General features: G+C 40.2%; 1 protein-coding gene and 1 pseudogene across 1 annotated transcript; one reads left to right on the forward strand and one right to left on the reverse strand.

The window, feature by feature from the left end:
- Positions 1-625: 625 nt before the first annotated feature.
- Positions 626-1,466, reverse strand: LOC120176741 (annotated as a pseudogene).
- A 4,983-nt stretch (positions 1,467-6,449) lies between these two features.
- Positions 6,450-18,230, forward strand: LOC120176742 (protein SPEAR1-like). Its single transcript, XM_039183094.1, has 6 exons — positions 6,450-6,530; positions 17,209-17,397; positions 17,483-17,569; positions 17,802-17,866; positions 17,959-18,035; positions 18,109-18,230. The coding sequence occupies exons 1-6, from the start codon at positions 6,450-6,452 to the stop codon at positions 18,228-18,230; spliced, it is 621 nt and encodes a 206-aa protein (XP_039039025.1).
- The last annotated feature ends 1,437 nt before the right edge of the window (positions 18,231-19,667 follow it).

Here is a 19,667-nt window from a genome sequence, read left to right on the forward strand (position 1 = left end):
ATCTTGTTCATGTTCGTTCGTTTAATAAAAAAAAAGGGACATAAACGAACTTCCTACTGAACGGTCCGTTGAACATTCATCGTTTACAGGACTAATTTCAAGGCTTTAGTGAATTAACATCGAATCTTTGAAAATTTTGTTGGGACAAAGTTTTAAGCTCTTCTGAAGATTAATTACAAGTTGTTAAAATGGTTTAGTTTCTGTACATTTCAGGTTAGAATGAAGCTTGTGACAGAATGACTTCCCGTTCTGCTAATATGCAAGGACAATGTCTCACCTATGCTGCCCACCGATAGAACTCTCTACCTGGAATTGGAGGAGACATTCCTGAGAAACATCTCGACAACTGCCAGTGTCAGATGCAACAATACTTTTCTTATGGTATTTTGCCAAGACGTTATTACTTGGATGGAAAGTGTATGTTGTTGCCGTTGGGCTACGTGAACATATTAATTTCTCATTTTATATTTATTGTGCAATTTCAAGGATTAAAACAAAGAATTCTAAAATTTTCCATTTAAATTTTATCCACTTCAATGCAATCTTAATATTAAAAATAAAAGTAAACTAAAATCACTAGAAATATTTATAAAGTCTGATAGACAAAAGAAAATTAGAAATAAAGCTAAAAGAAATCACATTCCAAAACTGAGATCAGGCCATATAGTGCAAGTGCAGGCAGCATGTTAGGACTTTGGTTGAATTCAAAAACTCTTGATTTCTTCATCTACATAAAACACTGAAGAAAAAGCAGACTGTCGGATCCTGCTTGATAGCTCTACTCAGTTAGACGAGTGACGTTTAACATTCCCGCCACCTTCTCCAAACCACCAAACAAGCCGAAGAACTTGAAAGTATGCTTGATGTCAAAAACCTTACCACAAAAAATATAAACCAATTCTCTCATAAAACAATGGATATCGACCGACAGTGGTCGATGAGTCAGGATTTTCATCGAGAATCCAAAATCGTAAGAGCCGTGGAAGGTAAGCGGTTAAACCTCCAAAACAATTAAAGACCAACCCCGAATTCCACATCAACCTCGCAAAATCACTAGATGCAATGCTCTTCTCTCTATTTTTCACAAAGTCGATACCTTGTCGCTTCAGTAATTCAATCGACTTCTTATCACAATCATTCCCATCAACATCAAAGTCCTTGAAATTAAACTCCCAAACATAAGAAAATGCAGTACCAAAATCCGGTAAGTTACCCTCGGAGCCCGAAAGAGTTAACCCGAGTTGGATTAACTTTAGCGTATCAACATTGGATTTCATATATTAATAGTTGATAGCCGGGTTACCTTGTTGGATGAGCTGTTTACAGGGTTTAAAGATAGTACCGGGATATTCAGTATCCACCGAGACGAAAGGATACATAGGAATCACACTCCTAATCAACGCGAACTCGTGCTATAATCCATCTGCGAAGACTCGTCTCACAATCACCGATTTCCAGCTAAGCATCTCCGTACTTGTTCTTGTTCTGTTTAGCGAACTACGAACGATACTGGTTTTCTAGCTTTGTTAATGCGATATGGACGAACAATAATGTTTCTGACTGATAGTGATGAGCCCTGCTTCACCGCTAAATATAATTAATTGTTATAATAAGACAGGATTAGGTCATATATATAGATGTTCATGTAGGCTACTTCTTCCTCAAGTAACTGTTATCAAGAAAATATTGAATTAGCTGGCTAAGCTCCATCGAAAGACCCCAATAAATTTTGAACTTGCAGGTGGTTATCAATTTTTTTAATTTACTTGATTATTAAAAAAAGTTTAAATTATTTTCATTTATTAATAATTATTTTTATTTGTAAATGTTACAATATTATTAACAATACATTATATTTTATTAATTTAAAATTTATTTAATAGTTTAATATAAGTATTATTAATATACAATTTAAAAGATATTCTAAAATTGACTTTTCAAAAACTCAAGTTTTACCAAATTAAATAGGAATCAAATTCCCAAACATAAGACATTAACATAATCCAAAACCAAGAACTGCTCGTTCACGTGTGATAGTGATTATGAGTAATGGTTGAGCAGGATCCTTATATATAATTTGTTAATAATTAATCAGTAATTTTCATATTAGGGGCACCAAAGTTAGGTTATGTTAAAATGAAAAGCTCCCAATACAGTTTACATTCTGAGATATTAATAGGTAAGGGAAATATGTTACTCAACTCAATCATAATAAACAAAAGCAGAAAACTCTCTCTCTCTCTCTCTATATATATATATATATATATTGTAGACACGTTATTTCATCCCATCTCACATTCATTCATATATTACATTTATTTATTTATTTATTTTTATTACATGTTTCAGTCCTAAACAGATGGCCCAGGCCCAATACCAATGAGTCCAGCAAATTCATGTGTGACCCAGCCAAGACCCAAACCCGTGCAGACTTAGGGTTTCCAAAAAACCTAGTGTCGCATGCCAAGCCCCGTCCATCAGCGCCGCAACTGTCCCCGTGCGAGAATCCTCGTGTCCCACGTCTCACCATGAGCCTATCCCCGGTTATCTCGACACCAGTTCCCGATCCCCTCGGCGCAAGAAAAGCACACGTAAACACATGAGATACAAGCAAAGTAACGTGCATTAGTGGGACTCCAAACAACCAAACCGAGTCTTACTCGGATTCAATCTCTAAGGATAGTTTATTTCTTATACTATAAATAAGATGTAATCCCCATTGTATTTGGGGGGTACACGGTGAATATACGGAAACACACACAAACACACAAGTTTGTACACGATTACGAGGGAAATCAACAGCAAACCGCAAATACTCAAAGCACTTGTAATATCCGAAAGCAAGAAAGAAATAAAGGTAGCTTTTTTTACCTCGTTTGGTCCCTCTTTGCATGCGAGTGTAGATCCTTTTCTTTATTTTCGTCTCCTTATTCAGACGGCCGATGACCCGGGGAGGGGTATTTCGAGTGGATCTATTCTAGATCTACCCTCCCGAGGCCTCCTTTTCACAAAATCAGTATGTTTTTTTAAACGAGGGTACAAAGACATCTCGGCAAAATGAAAAATTTTGATTTTTGCCGTCGATGAACGGCGGCCAGGGGCCGTTCAACGACGGCGGCGAGACGGCTTGAGGCGGCGCAGGACCATTTTCTGGAAACGAACGGTGGTGTGTTCATCTGTTGGATGAACAAAAGAGAGAGTTTGAGTGAGGGAGAGGGGCTCTCGACGAGAGAAGAAGAGAGAAATTAAACCTTAAAAAAATGTTTGAGTCATATAGTGAGCCCACGGATCGACTCATAACCCAACCCAAACAGCTTTAGATCCGCGTGTTTTTTAATAAAATTGGGTAAATCACTCTTTCGGTCCCCTGCTGTGTTAAAAGGTCCCATTTTCGTCCCTAAATTCATTTTAGTCTTGGCCCGTAATTTCTATTTTCTTTTAATTTGGACATCTAATTCTTTTTCTTATTTAATTCGACCCTTATTACTTTTTTTATATATATATACATATTTTATTATTACTTAATTATTTTTATTTATTAATCTTATTATATGTATATGTATATTTTTCATTTTATTGATTTTCCTATTATCTTTACCTTTGTTATTATTATTTATATTATATTTTATTATATATTTCATGTCATTATTTATATATAGGTATGTAAATGTATTATTATTTATTTACTACGCTTTTTATTATTATATTTTGTTCTATACGTTTTTAACTTTATTTTAATTTCCTACTATTATCTTACTAATATTATATCTTTATATATATATATCTATTTGTATTTTATTATCCCCTAGGCCTTTTTTTTTTGTCTGCATGTACTATTGTTTTTTTTCTTTTTGACTAAATTCTTCATTTTGTTTGTTTCGGTAAGGTGGTAGTTTAAGTCAGTAGGTTAGGTTTTTTCTCTTCTCCTATTTGATCTTTGAATTTATATGTTTAATTTTGTGCATGTTGTACGCTTTAATCTACTCCCCATTGGCATGTGATTATTTTTGTTTCCTGGAATGCTTGTCTTTGTCTTCATTATTATTTTAAAATCTTGTAGATGTTTAAGGTCCCATTTAGGATTTGGTTTGAATGTTAGAGTTGTGATTTACTTTATTTGTTTTTTTCCTCTCTTATATTTTCTTGGATTTATTTATTTATTTATTTATTTATGCTTCTTCCCTTTGATTTATTTAATGTTCATTTACTATTATTATTTTTATCTAACATTTTCGACCTTTTTAATAAAAGTTTCAACCAATCAGAGGTAAGTTTAGGGATCGCTATTTTACCTTTTAATTTAAAGTTACAATTTTTCTTAATTAAGACAATTGGAAATTATGTAGTACCGAAAGGGCGGTTCAAGGGTGCTAATCCTTCCTTGACCGTAACCGACTCCCGAGCCCGACATATTTCTGGTAAGACGCAGAACAGGTAAGAAATAGGGTATCCGATCAACCCATTTATTTTTAAATAAATGATCGGTGGTGACTCCTAATTCATTTAATCCAAGTCGAAGCCCGATTCTGGGGCCCAATCGAAAGACGATTGCGACAGCTTGGCGACTCCGCTGGGGACACAGGTAAGCGAGTCAGGCTAAGGTAATTTCCAGTTGTCTTTTTAATGAAAAGGGTAAGTTTGAACTTTAAGGTAACATTTCGATCCTTATTACTTACTTTTGGTTATATTTTTTCGAGTAAATAGTTGGACTGACCGTTTTCTAATGATTTCAGCTTTCCAAACTTTTTCATCCAAAGGCTCTATACCCGAGCTCCGAACCCTTTAAGTGGGGGTGAAAGCGACGCATTCATGTGAATTTATTCACCGCATATGCCTAACAAGTAGCCTTCGGGATTCATATACCTTATGTCTTCGTGTGAATTTATTCTCCGCATAGACATAAGGGAATGTGTCCCCTCGAGTTTAACTTAGTCCACACAAGCCTGTGATGGGTTTAGGACTAAGGGTCTGGTAAGCCCAAGGGGGCACCGGCAAGGAGGACTCGAGTACCGTTTTAGAACCTAAACCGGGAGACTTTTGAAGAAATAGAGCCTACCCCAAAACCACATTCCAAAACCTAGGACATTGTTTACCTAACCATGTTTTTTCCCTATGTTTTTTTCCTTGCCATTTTTTTCTTTTTTTTCATTTATTTATTTATCTCTACTTTTACTAACTTTTTGCCTTTGTGTTTGTTTTTTAGCATTTGCATCATAACGAGAGGCCATTGATCCCTAAAAAGACATTCATTACGCATAAAGTAATCTGAATTAATGGATAAAGGTGTTGTAATACAAGAGATTAAAAACCCCGAGGTACGACTATGGTCCGAGAAGACTCAGAAGGAAAAGGGAGACAGTCTTCAAAGCAGCTATGTGTCAGAGCTGGTTAGCTACGCCTCGATCAGCCTAAAGCAGAATGACGTGCAAGAGCTTCGGGACATCTGGGACGGTTGGAAGAATGAGGTGAAACAGAAGTTCCGCCAACGGTACGGTGATGTTGCACTTTTACTTCATGTTAAGACTGATGAGCCCCTAATCAGAGCCTTGGTTCAATTCTGGAATCCGGGATACAGTTGCTTCACCTTTAACCGGGAAGACATGGTACCCACCATAGAAGAGTACACTACACTGCTGCATTGTGAAAACATCAAACGCGAGCGGGCCTACCTTAAGCACATTAAAAGTCAACCTTTCAAAAATGCACTAGCTAAGGTTGCCGGAGTTGATGAAAAATGGGTAACTGACCGAGCTCGATGTAAGGGTAATGGAGAAGGAATCGCTTGGCTTCATATCAATCAACTGATGAAGCACCATCCCGATGAGTGGAAGACAATAGACCTGTTTGCATTAGGTCTGTATGGTCTAATTATATTCCCAAAGACCTTGGGATACATCGATGCCACCGTAGTGGAACTGTTTGAGCAACTCTCGAAACGAGTTAACCCAGCACCAGCCATCTTGGCTGAGACCTTTCGATCTCTCAATCATTGCCGAAGAACTGGCGGAGGAAGATTCACCGGGTGTATTCAGCTCCTTCAGGTCTGGATTCACAGCCACTTCTGGAAGACTAACGGGGTTGCCTACCGCCGTTTCAGCACCACCTATTCACCTCTAGGTGAATTCATCACCTTGAAATGGCTTGAAGGCGCTTCGAAGGAAAAATGGATGAAGGTCTTTACACATCTTCAGGACCGAGATATTGTCTGGAGAGCCCCCTAGTTATTCCTCAGTGATGTTCTTTTTCGATGTGGTGACTCCGACACTGTGACCTTACTTGGACTTTGGGGAGCAGTCGGGTATACTCCGTTATTAGCACTTAGACAATATGGGGCACATCAGTTTGTCCCAGCGACATATGGACTAGCTAGGTCAGAGTTTGAGTATCACGGTGACAGCTATAAGAAGATGATCAAGGAAGTAGCTGATTCATGGAGGAAAGTATTCCGGATGGATGTTGTAGCTGCCAGAAGTATGCTTACTCCTGATTATGTGGAGTGGCGAAGGTTAAGGAAAAATGACAATATTCCGGTACCAGACTATGAAGACACCCGTACCATAGAGGAACATCTCATGCATGTCCCTTCTGAACTCGAGATAGCCAAGACCGAGTTTGAAGCTGTGAATAATGAGCTAAAGCAGATGATAAGAGAACTTGAAGCTGAACGTTATCAGTGGAAGCTTGATGCTGACTCTCAGAAAGATCGAGCAGATAAGCTGGAAAGAGAACAGAAAAGGGCCCGCTTTGAGCTCGAAGACCTGAGAAAGGGGTATCAAGATAAGGTCAAGGATAACTCCAAGTTGAAGGTAACCTCTGAATACTGGAAAGACGAAGCTCATAGCCTGAAAAGGAAGTTCGATGGGCCTGATGAGAGAGCTTGGAAAGAACAAACGAAGACTGCCCAAAGACGCTTGGCAGATAGTCAATATCAGAACCAGCGCTTGAGAGTTCGGGTAGCTGACTTAGAGAAACAGCATGAGAAAAATGGCAAGATGATAGCTGAGTTGGAAGATGTTGTAGATGGGTTCAAGAGGCAAGCAAACGAGCTTCAGATAGTGCCTTTCGATGGAGGATTACAATGGCGTTTCCGTTGGGAGCAAGCACAGCGAAGGGTGAGGGCCCGAGATGCAACCATCCGAGATTTCCTGGATCAAGTGGAAAAAGCAGCCCGTCATCTTCACGGCCTAGCAAGGGAAGCTGGAGTGGTTCGACAAGGCATTCAACCAGTAACAGATGAAGGCAGAAGACTCGTCAACCTACTGGAAGCCATTCGGGGTCTAGAGGATTTAGTCCGAATGTATCTTTAATTTGTTTTTATGTCTCTAAAAAGATAAAACATTTTTGTCTGAATAAGGATTATTTATAATAATGAACACTTTTCTGGATCAATGCCTCCAATTGCATACATCATACATTGCATTTCTTGCATTTTATATTTCATGTTTGTTTATTTTATATTTTCCATGTTTTTACATTCGTATTAACTAACAGAACATGTCTCAGACACCGAGCTTACCACCGCAAGCATCAGATACACATCACCCGCACAATACTCGAGTAAAAAAGAGACAAATGGAAGCCAGAATGGAGAAGATCGAAGAGAACATGGCAAGACTTCAAAAGGAATTAGAAGATAAGATGGCTCAGAACAGTGAAAGTACTCTGGAGTCCATAAAGAAAAATCAGAAGTCCTTGGTCGACCAAATCGTAGCCAAGTTGTCGGGTCTACAACAAGCTAGTGCATCAGGGGGCATTTCTTCCGAGGGGGTGGCCATACCACCAACCCCGCAAGTGGTTATCTCACCCGGAATATTACCCGGGGACGCATCTGCTACTAAAGGGAAAGCAGCACTACCCGGGGACTCATTCGTTACCAAAACGAAAGTTGCACCTGCTGTGAAGATACAAACTTCTACGATCATCCGGATGATTATCATGTCCCAGACTTTGATGAGGAAGATAAAGCCAAAAAGATAGAAGAAAAGATAAAAATATTAGAAGATCAAATAAAGATGGTCCAGGGAGACCATGATTATTATGGAGTGGACGCAATGGAGCTGAGCCTAGTTCCAGACTTGGTGCTTCCACCAAAGTTTAAAGTTCCTGAGTTTGAGAAGTTCGACGGGAACAGCTGCCCTTCAGCCCATATCACTATGTTCTGTCGAAAGATGACAAGATATGGCGGGAATGACCAACTCCTGATCCATTGCTTTCAGGAGAGCCTGTCCGGTTCAGCTATTCGGTGGTACAACCAGCTTAGTCAAACTCATATCAAGACGTAGAAAGACTTAGCCAAGTCTTTCTTGGAGCAGTATAAGCATATCAACGATATGAGACTAGACCGGGTTATGTTACAAAGTCTAGAGAAGAAACACAATGGGAGTTTCCGACAGTACGCACAGAGATGGAGGGATTTATCTGTGCAAGTTCATCCACCCTTGGATGAAAAGGAAACTAGAAAGTTGTTTGTACAGACCTTGAAGGCACCTTACTTCGGGCACTTGGTAGCAATCACGTCGGGAAGTTTCTCAGATTTAGTCATGGCCGGTGAAATGATCGAGTTGGCCATTAAACAAGGAAAGATTGAGGGAGGAGACTCCAGTAAAAAACCTCCCGTGAAAAACAAAGAGCGAGAGATCAACAATGTAAACACCTACAACGTCAGCAAGGGGGTTACGATCTCAAGCTCAAATTACACAGCAACTGTGCCATCCGGTACTTCTAGACAGAATCAGAGAGAACCAAGAAGGGAAAGGGAAAGAGAGCAGTTCGAACCCATTCCCATGACATATAAAGAATTATACCAACAGCTCTTCGACACTCATGCAGTGTCACCTTATCCTATGAATCCAATAAGTCCCCCTTACCCGAAATGGTATGATGAGAGCGCTCACTGCGAATACCATGGCGGTGTGCAGGGGCATTCGATTGAAAGTTGTCTCGCATTCAAGAGACTTGTGCAACGAATGCGGAACAAGAATTGGATCACTTTCAACTCCGGAGCACCAAACGTCACCCAGAATCCCTTACCCAATCATCAGGAGACAGGAATCAATGCCATTACTACTGAAGGGGGCAGGAGAATTAAATCAAGTGTTTCGAAAATTAAATCTCCTTTGGCTTGGGTATGGAGCCAAATGGTAAAGGCAGGATTTCTTGCACCATATCCAGATACGACAGAAAATGAAGATGGTAACCATTGTTGTTACCACAACAAAGAAGGGCATAAAGTGCAAGATTGCCCAGAGTTCAGATTGTTAGTCCAACTCATGATGGATCGGAAGGAGCTGGAGTTTTACGAAGAAATTCAAGAGTCCTTGGAAGCAGATGTTTGTGCCACTGGAGAATCATCAGACAGAAGATTTGGTAGGGGTAGTCCTTTGATAATTACCCCTAAGGCAAGCATGACAGTAACAACACCAGCCAAGGTGGTAATCTCAGCACCTCGGCCTTTTCAATATAAGGACAATCGGCAAGTGCCATGGAAGTACGAATGTCAGGTGAGTACTTCCGGAGGATGTAATAGCAAAGTGGGGCAAAGGCCACTTGAGCCGTTCAAAGAAGATGTGCTAGTTGTCAATGAACCTATAAAGGAGGAAGAAGCTAAAGAGTTCCTCAAGATCTTGAAGCACAGCGAGTACAACATTGTAGAACAGCTCCACAACTTACCTACACGTACTTCAATGCTAGCACTATTTTTAAGCTCAGAAGCACACCGAGAAGCACTGTTGAATGTCCTTAATCAAATGTTCATGCCACAAGACATACCAGTCAGTAAGATGGATCGACTGGTGAATAATATTCAAGCTGATAATCTCATCTCGTTTTCAGATGATGAGATTCCATCTGGAGGAAGAGGCTAAACAAAGGCATTACACATTACTACCTACTGTAAGGGGCATGCTTTACCAAGTGTCTTAATCGATAATGGTTCGGCCCTGAACGTGATGCCTTCGATTACATTGAAGAGGCTACCAATAGATACCTCTCATATGAGAGCTTGTCAGAATGTGGTCCGAGCATTTGATGGGACCAAAAGAGAGGTAATCAGAAAGATCGAGGTACCATTGACCATCGGACCAGCCACCTATGATGTTGAGTTCCTTGTGATGGATATCATGCCATCCTATAGCTGTCTTTTGGGAAGGCCGTGGATTCATCAAGCAGGTGTAGTACCCTCCACGTTGCGCCAAAAAGTTAAATTTGTTATTGACGGGACCTTAGTAATTATCAACGCTGAGGAAGATATCGTGGCAAGCGTGACCACAGAGGCTCCATACATCGAAGTAAACGAGGAAGCGGTAGAATGTTCGTTCCGCTCCTTGGAGTTTGTGAATGCCACATTCGTGGCGGAAGGAAAGATAATCCCAAGACCTCGACTCTCCAAATGCACAAGGATGGAGATCAAGCAAACCCTGGGCCGAGGCGCCAGAACCGGGAGAGGTTTTGGGAAATATTTGCAAGGAATGATCAATCCTGTCCTTCCTATCTCAAAATTAGACCAATTTGGGCTCAGTTTTCAGCCCAGTTATCATGAAAAGAGAAAGGAGATCCAAAAGAACCGGGAGAGAAGATTGGTCAGATTGACTGGAAACGAACTCCAATGGAAGCCTATGACATTCCCGCCGCTTTTCAGAACATTCAAGTCAGGTGGTTATGTGTTTGAGACCACCATATCCGAGTTAGAAACGGCTCTGGAAGATCTGAACATTAATGCCGTGACCACAGAAGATGTTGACAACGGAGATAGATCCGGGATATGCCCTCTGCCACATGGGTTCGTGCCTAGCAGATGGTCGATGGAAGAACTACATGTGGTTTACAAGAATCTTTCAGAGTAATATTCGAACTATCCCTATTTGCCTATACCCGGGGTAATAGGTGATCTTTTGTAAGGGTGAATAAACGTTTTGTTTAAATTTAATAAAAGATGCATTTTTTTCTTTTCCATGGCAAACCAATTTTTCGTTTATTTTTGAATTCATTGTCTATCTCCTTCATTCCAATACTTCATTTTCCAGTAACTCTCAAAGTTAGCTCTTGACCGTTCCGTGTGGGATATTATCCTCTCACACATGCACATTTTTCTCCTTTCAGGTTCCCAGATAACGATAATGTGGGCACTAATGATCCTGATCCGGAGGTGGATTTTGAATCAACCATTTGTCTTGGGGAATTTGATGAATGCGATAATGAAGAGGAGTACAACTTGCCTACCGAATTGTTGAGAATGATAGAAAGAGAACAAAAGCAAATACTGCCACATGAGGAGGCGATCGAAATCTTAAATTTGGGCACTGAGGAAGATCGAAATGAGGTTAAAATCGGCACAACTCTTTCGACTGAAGCAAGAAAAAACCTGATAGTCTTACTTCAGGAGTACGGAGATGTGTTCGCTTGGTCGTATCAAGACATGCCGGGACTAGACACAGATATGGTAGTTCACAAACTGCCAATCAAACCAGAATTCAAACCTGTGCAGCAAAAACTGAGAAGAATGCGACCAGAAATGCTCCTTAAGATCAAGGAAGAAGTCAAGAAGCAATTTGATGCCGGTTTTCTCCAAGTAGCCAAATACCCAGAGTGGGTGGCCAACATAGTGCCTGTGCCGAATAAGGACGGGAAAGTACGCATGTGTGTCGATTACCGGTACCTTAACAAGACAAGTCCCAAGGACAACTTTCCTCTGCCACACATAGACACTCTAGTGGACAATACAGCCGGGAACGCCTACTTTTCATTCATGGATGGATTTTCGGGGTACAATCAGATCAAGATGCATCCCGAAGACATGGAGAAGACCACTTTCGTCATAATGTGGGGAACTTTCTGTTACAAAGTGATGCCTTTCGGATTAAAGAATGATGGGGCAACATATCAGAGAGCTATGGTGACCTTGTTCCACGACATGATGCACCAAGAGATCGAGGTTTATGTCGACGACATGATTGTCAAGGCACAGACCGAGAATGAACATGTCGAGAATCTGAGAAAGCTCTTCCAGAGATTGAGGAAATTCCGGTTACGACTGAACCCTAGCAAGTGTACCTTCGGGGTGACATCCGGGAAACTATTAGGCTTTATAGTCAGCAGAAAAGGCATTGAGGTTGATCCTGATAAGGTTAAGTCTATCCAGAGTCTACCTCCTCCACGAACACAAAAGGAGGTCCGAGGTTTTTTAGGAAGATTAAATTACATAGCCCGGTTTATATCTCAGTTAACTGACAAGTGTGATCCAATCTTTCGCCTTCTCCGAAAAAACAGCCCTGGAACATGGGATGAAAACTGTCAGATTGCATTTGAGAAGGTAAAAGAGTACCTGTCCCACGCTCCTATCCTGATGTCCCCTATCCCAGGAAAACCTCTGTTCTTGTATCTCTCCATATTCGAGAGCTCCATGGGGTGTGTCCTGGGTCAACATGATGAGTCCGGGAAGAAGGAAAGAGTCATCTACTACTTAAGCAAGAAGTTCACCGATTGCGAGGTCCGATATCCTCCTATGGAGAAGGTTTGTTGTGCCCTGGTCTGGGCTACAAAAAGACTTCGACAATACATGTTGTATCACACCACTTGGCTGATTTCCAAGTTAGACCCACTAAAATACATGATGGGTGTACCTGCTCTATCCGGAAGGTTAGCCCGATGGCAGATGCTTTTGTTTGAATTTGACATCGAATACGTGAGCCAAAAAGCGGTAAAAGGCAGTGCCATATCCGATTTTTTGGCAAGCAGAACTGATGAGAGCTATGAGCCGCTGGACTTTGATTTCCCAGATGAAAACTTGATGGCCATATCTTTAGAAGAAGCAGATACTTCAACAGACAGCTCCTGGAAAATGCAGTTCGATGGAGCATCAAATGCATTAGGACATGGCATCGGGGCAATCCTGATCTCTCAGGAAGGGAGTCATTACCCATTTACCAGCAGACTAAACTTTGATTGCACCAATAACATGGCTGAATATGAAGCATGCGTCTTGGGAATTCAGGCTGCATTGGGGCAAAATATAAAGACTTTGCGGGTGTATGGTGATTCAGCCTTAGTAATCTATCAGCTCCGAGGAGAATGGGAAACTAAGGATATAAAACTGTTAGAATACCGGAGACTAGTGCTGGATCTACTCGAAGAGTTCGACGAAGTCACCTTCCACTACGTGCCTAGAGAAGAAAATCAGATGGCTGACGCTTTAGCTACATTGGCAGCCACATTCAGGGCTGGTGGGGAGTCTGAAATGATGCCAATTAACATGCAGTCATTTGAATACCCAGCTCATTGTTACCAAATTGAAGAAGTGAAAGACACTAAGCCTTGGTACTACGACATTCTGCAGTATATCAAGCATCGGAGTTATCCAGAAAAAGCCACCGAAACTGATAAGAGAACCCTTAGAAGGTTGGCAGCTGGATACGTCCTTGACGGAGAGGTTTTATACAAGAAAAGCCATAACCAAGTTCTGTTAAGGTGCGTCGATGCTGAAGAGGCAAAAATGATAGTGGAAGAAGTACACGATGGAGTTTGTGGAGCACATGCAAATGGGCATATGATGTCAAGACAAATAATGAGATGCGGATATTTTTGGTCCTCGCTGGAAAGCGATTGCATCAACTATGCTAGGAGATGTCATAAATGTCAGATTTATGGAGACAAGATAAATGTTCCACCCCATCCGCTTCATGTAATGGCGTCACCATGACCTTTCTCTGTGTAGGGCATGGACGTTATCGGGCAAATCCATCCGAAGGCTTCGAATGGTCACCGTTTCATTCTCGTAGCAATTGACTATTTCACGAAATGGGTAGAGGCTGCGTCATATGCCAGTGTCACTCAATCCACTATTTGCAAGTTTCTGAAGAAAGAAATTATATGTCGGTATGGTCTACCTAAAAGGATTATCACCGATAACGCAACAAACTTGAACAACAAGATGATGAGTGCTGCTTGCGAACAGTTCAACATAAAACATCACAATTCCACTGCTTACAGACCAAAGATGAACGGAGCAGTAGAAGCAGCAAACAAAAACATTAAGAAGATAGTGGAGAAAACGACTGAAACTTATAAAGACTGGCATGAGAAGTTGCCTTTTGCTTTGTTCGCTTATCGAACCTCGGTATGAACTTCGACTGGTGCAACTCCGTTTTCACTAGCCTATGGAATGGAAGAAGTCCTACCCATTGAAGTCGAGATTCTGTCTCTTCGGGTCTTGACAGAAGTCAAACTAGACGATGTAGAGTGGGTACAATCTAGATATGATCAGCTTAATCTGATATAGGAAAAAAGACTGAAAGCCATTCATCATGGTCAAATCTATCAGAAACGAATGATTTGGGCACATGACAAAAAGGTACGCCCGAGAATATTCCGCGAAGGGGATCTAGTGTTAAAAAGAATTTGGCCAATCCAGAAGGATTTCCGAGGAAAATGGACGCCAAATTGGGAAGGACCTTATGTCGTGAAAAAGGCTTTCTCCGGAGGAGCTCTTGTCCTGGTTGAAATGGAAGGACCTGAACTGTCACATCCCATCAACTCGGACGCAGTCAAGAAATATTTCGCTTAGGATAAAAACCCGAGAGGGCGCCCTAAATTAAAAAAAAATGTTTAGAGTGAAAACCCGAAAGGGCGCCCTAAATTGAAAAAAAAATAGAAAAACAAACAAAAGAAGAGAAAATAAGGTGGGTTCAAGATGAAAACCCGCAAAGGGCGTCTTGCAACCAAGGATGGGTCCAAGTTGAAAACCCAGAAAGGGCGATTTGGATATTAACGGTGGAAACATCCCGGCACATGAATCTTCTACGAACTCAACAAATCGGAGAAATGTTGTACCCTCCCAAACGTTGTCGCATTTTCAAAGATCCTTTGGCAAAGGCTGCATTCAAGGTCACCAAACGGCTTTTCAACTCAGAAGTGCCCACATTATCGAGATCTAAGACAGTCATTTACACATCATCGTGTATTCGTTTTCTAGAATGTTTGCCATGTATTATTTGTTCTTCTCCTCCCTTATGAATAAAGGCAATCTTTCCTCTGATTCCTTCTGAGTATCTTGAATTAGATTTAAACCTAATGATTTATTTATTTTTTGTGAAAGATAATCGCATATTACTGTACAAAGATTCATTGAAAAGTACAGGTACCCAGAAACCGATCAAGGCTCATGCACATGCTTGAGATGGTTGAGGAGCATCTCCCAAATCAAAAAAAAACAGAATGTGCACATCATATTTAAACATTTGAAGAATTCAAGATCAGAGATCGGAACTTCAAGCTTTCAAAATCAAGAGTCAACAACGACAGGCCACCGGAGATCGAGATTTCTCTCTAGAGCCCAGAATAACATATGTTGCATATACATTTTAGGCATACCTAAGAGCATGACATCCATAACATCGCATATACGCATATCTTTGCAGGTTTTACCCAGAGTTGATTTCAACTTCACAACGAAGGATATTGGACTCCAGACAACGCAAGTTCAACTTCACAGCGAAGGGACCGCTGGCTGTCAACAGACATTTCTCAATTTCAGAGCCAATTTCAACTTCACAACGAAGGATATTGGACTCCAGACAACGCAAGTTCAACTTCACGACGAAGGGACCGCTGGTTGTCAATAAACAATTTCAGGGCCAATTTCAACTTCACAACGAAGGATATTGGACTCCAGACAACGCAAGTTCAACTTCATGACGAAGGGACCGCTGGTTGTCAATAAACAATTTCAGGGCCAATTTCAGCTTCACAACGAAGGATATTGGACTCCAGACAACGCAAGTTCAACTTCACGATGAAGGGACCGCTGGTTGTCAATAAACAATTTCAGAGCCAATTTCAACTTCACAACGAAGGATATTGGACTCCAGACAACGCAAGTTCAACTTCACGACGAAGGGACCGCTGGTTGTCAATAAACAATTTCCCAATTTCAACTTCACAACGAAGGATATTAGACTCCAGACAACGCAAGTTCAACTTCACGACGAAGGGACCGCTGGTTGTCAATAAACAACTTCCCAATTTCAGAGCCAATTTCAACTTCACAACGAAGGAGATTGGGCCCAGACAACACAAGTTCAACTTCACAATGAAGGGACCGCTGGTTGTCAACAAGTAATTTCCCGGTTTTAGAGCCAATTTCAACTTCACAGCGAAGGATATTGGCCTCAAAACAACGCATCTTGCATTGGATTTCAACTTCACGACGAAGGATATCCAATTCTCAGGCTCAAATTCACGACGAATGAGCCATATACAATTCCAACTTCACAAACAGATTGCTCAACTTCACGACGAGAAAGTCATCTGTAACACATCAACACCAAAGTTTTCAAGTCAAGTTCCACCTTCACGATGAAGTATCTTGAGCCAGAAGATGATTCAGAGGCCGCCCACCAAAAGCTTTTAGTTCGATTTTAACTTCACGACGAAGGATATCATGCTCATAAACTCCCAGTTCAACTCGACCTTGCGACGAGGGAGTCATTTCGCGATTCAAATTGACAAACCAGTTTCAACATCGGATTTCAACTCTACAACAGAGGACATTCGATATGGATGAAATTTGTGTCTATTAGTCTTTGCTCCATTTTCGTTACACGATAATAAGCAAAGAGGGGCAGCTGGAGACACGTTATTTCATCCCATCTCACATTCATTCATATATTACATTTATTTATTTATTATTTTTATTTTATTTATGCTTCTTCCCTTTGATTTATTTAATGTTCATTTACTATTATTATTTTTATCTAACATTTTCGACCTTTTTAATAAGAGTTTCAACCAATCAGAGGTAAGTTTAGGGATCGCTATTTTACCTTTTAATTTAAAGTTACAATTTTTCTTAATTAAGACAATTGGAAATTATGTAGTACCGAAAGGGCGGTTCAAGGGTGCTAATCCTTCCTTGACCGTAACCGACTCCCGAGCCCGACATATTTCTGGTAAGACGCAGAACAGGTAAGAAATAGGGTATCCGATCAACCTATTTATTTTTAAATAAATGATCGGTGGCGACTCCTAATTCATTTAATCCAAGTCGAAGCCCGATTCTGGGGCCCAAGCGAAAGACGGTTGTGACATATATATATATATATAATGTAAAAAATCTGATCTAGCAGCTTTGAAAGGGGCAGTTGAGATCTTTTAACTTGATTCTTCAGCTGAAAGAGAAAGCTTGGGATTTTATTTTATTTTGCACATACATAGCAGTTGATTTTTGGAGAAGCAAACATGAGAAATGAGAGAGGAGGGTCGTCGTCTTCAAGTAAAGGCAAGAAAAAGAGTAATTCAGAGAAGTCTAGGCCACCCCGGAGAGGGCTTGGTGTTGATCAATTGGAGAGGATTTTACACGGAAAAATGGCTTCTCCTTATGGAACTTACCCTGGAGATTTCAACCACGTAATTTCACCTTTCACTCTGATTTTTTAACCATTTTTATGGCTTCCCTATCCCTTCATATTTCCTGGGATGTGTGCAAGTGCAGGAAGATATGAGGGGGCAGAAAGCTTATTCATCTCTTTCATATTCATCAACTTCCTTGGCTTCTTATGGTTTCCACTCCAGCAAGATGGTAGGTTTCTTTGTATAGTTGTACATGATTTTCTGTTAATGATCATCCATTTCAACTGCTGTATTTACTTTACTAATGTATGTATAATGGTCGTCTTTAAAGCAGCAATCATGATTCATGGCAGAATATTTTTGCTATATACATATATTCTTCCATCATCATCATCATTAGAAATAGCCCTAGATAGTAATTTCCCCCACGAAACAAAATCTTCACTTGCCTCGTATTGCAGATGGGGCACTGCAAACATAATCAAAGTATCATATATGCTGATTCCTTACCTACAACTACAACAAGGTGCATATATACATTTTATGATATATATACATGTATATGTATGTGTATATATTTATATATATTGCTTAATATGTTCCAATCATTTGCAACAGTTGGAACACCAGAAATGGCATATTAGACGGTCAAAATTTTGCACAACCGAACCAGACCCGACAACTTCTAAATCTACTAGTAGGGTTTCCATAAACAATACTCTTATATAAATATCGATAATACACATTCTTATACAAATATTTTCCAATACGTACAGGATTCAAAACCAACAAAGATCAAGCAGAGAAGCAACTCGGTGGAACCCAGCAGTCAGAATTCTGAATCAGGTGATGCACGACAACTAGATTTGGAGCTCAGACTGTCATTGTAATCTGTAACTTTCTTCTTCCTTAAATACATATAGTATTGCATTATATATATATATATATATATATATATTTGTGTGTATAAGCAGTTAGTTCTGTGCAGTTCTCATACGAGTTGAGAAGGTTGATAGAAGTTGTTGCGGTTTGAATTTTACTTTAGAGGAATCTTGCGTAAAGAAAGGTGTATATATACATATGGTTGAGTTTCTGCAAAAGATACAATGTAAAGTTGATCTTCTTGTTCATAAATTTTTGAAGAATATGAGGATTAAATTCATAATTCTTAATAATTAATTTATTGACTAAAGAAGGTGAAAAAATAAATAAAATTCAAAAGATGTTGAAAACTACGTGGTCAATCAAGTACTAGTAGGTGGGGATGGATGGTTATCAATTAAGTGGGTTATCTACCTTTTTTTTCTGTTCCCACTTTTAATTATGTGAATTAATTAAATTTTGAATGAAAATTAACATCAAGTGCACACTTTTCTGATAATATAGTGATAGCTTATAAATTGTTTTACTCTTCTGTGATTCGTCGAGATGGGTGTCTGGGCTTCTTCGCGTTCAAAATAGATATGAATAAGACCTACAATCGTGTGGAATGGCCCTTCTTGTGGGAGGTGATGGAGTGTATGGGCTTTTATGTGACCTGGATTGCTTATCTACGTTGTTGCATATGTTCTACTTCTTTTACGGTGATCGTCAATGACGTCACGGGTGAATCTTTTGTTCCACATCGTGGTTTATATCAGGGCGATCCTTTTAACCCTTATTTGTTTCTCATTTGTAGCGAGGGTCTTTCAAACTTATTCTGGCAAGCTCAGGATTCTATGAATCTTTGAGGGGTGTGAATCAATTGGTATGCACCCTCCAATACTCATCTTATTTTTAGTTTGATATTTGGTGAAGCTACTACTAGGATGACGTGCGAGTTAAAGGCGTTTTTGGAGATTTATGGGTGAAGCTTGGGGCAGACCATAAATTTTGATAAATTTGGTCTCTGTTTTGGCTCTACTGTGATTGAGAGCAACAAATCGGATGTTCGCAAGGTTCTTGATGTTCTGAACACCTCTAATCCTAAGAGGTACTTAGGCCTTCCAGTTATTATTGTCGGGAATAAAATGGGGGGCTTTCCTCAATTTGAAGGAGCAGTTCCTGTCTCGGACCAACTCCTGGAGTACGAGAATGCTTTCTCAAGGGGGAAGGAGATCTTTGTTAAGTCAGTGCTTCAACCCATTCCTCTTTATGCGATGAGCTGTTTTTGCATCCTAAATCAGTTTGTGGTGAGTTGGAAAGTGTCATGACAAGATTCTAGTGGAGGAAGTCCTCCACAAGGAGGGATATTCACTGGTTTTCCTAGGAGACTATCAATTCTCTAAAAGCTAGTGGGGGGCTTAGCTTTCGTTCGTTAGCCAAGTTTAATGTTGCCCTTCTGGTGA

Source organism: Hibiscus syriacus, unplaced genomic scaffold, assembly GCF_006381635.1.
Source record: "Hibiscus syriacus cultivar Baekdansim isolate YM2019G1 unplaced genomic scaffold, ASM638163v2 tig00112253_pilon, whole genome shotgun sequence".
Classification (NCBI taxonomy): Eukaryota; Viridiplantae; Streptophyta; class Magnoliopsida; order Malvales; family Malvaceae; genus Hibiscus; species Hibiscus syriacus.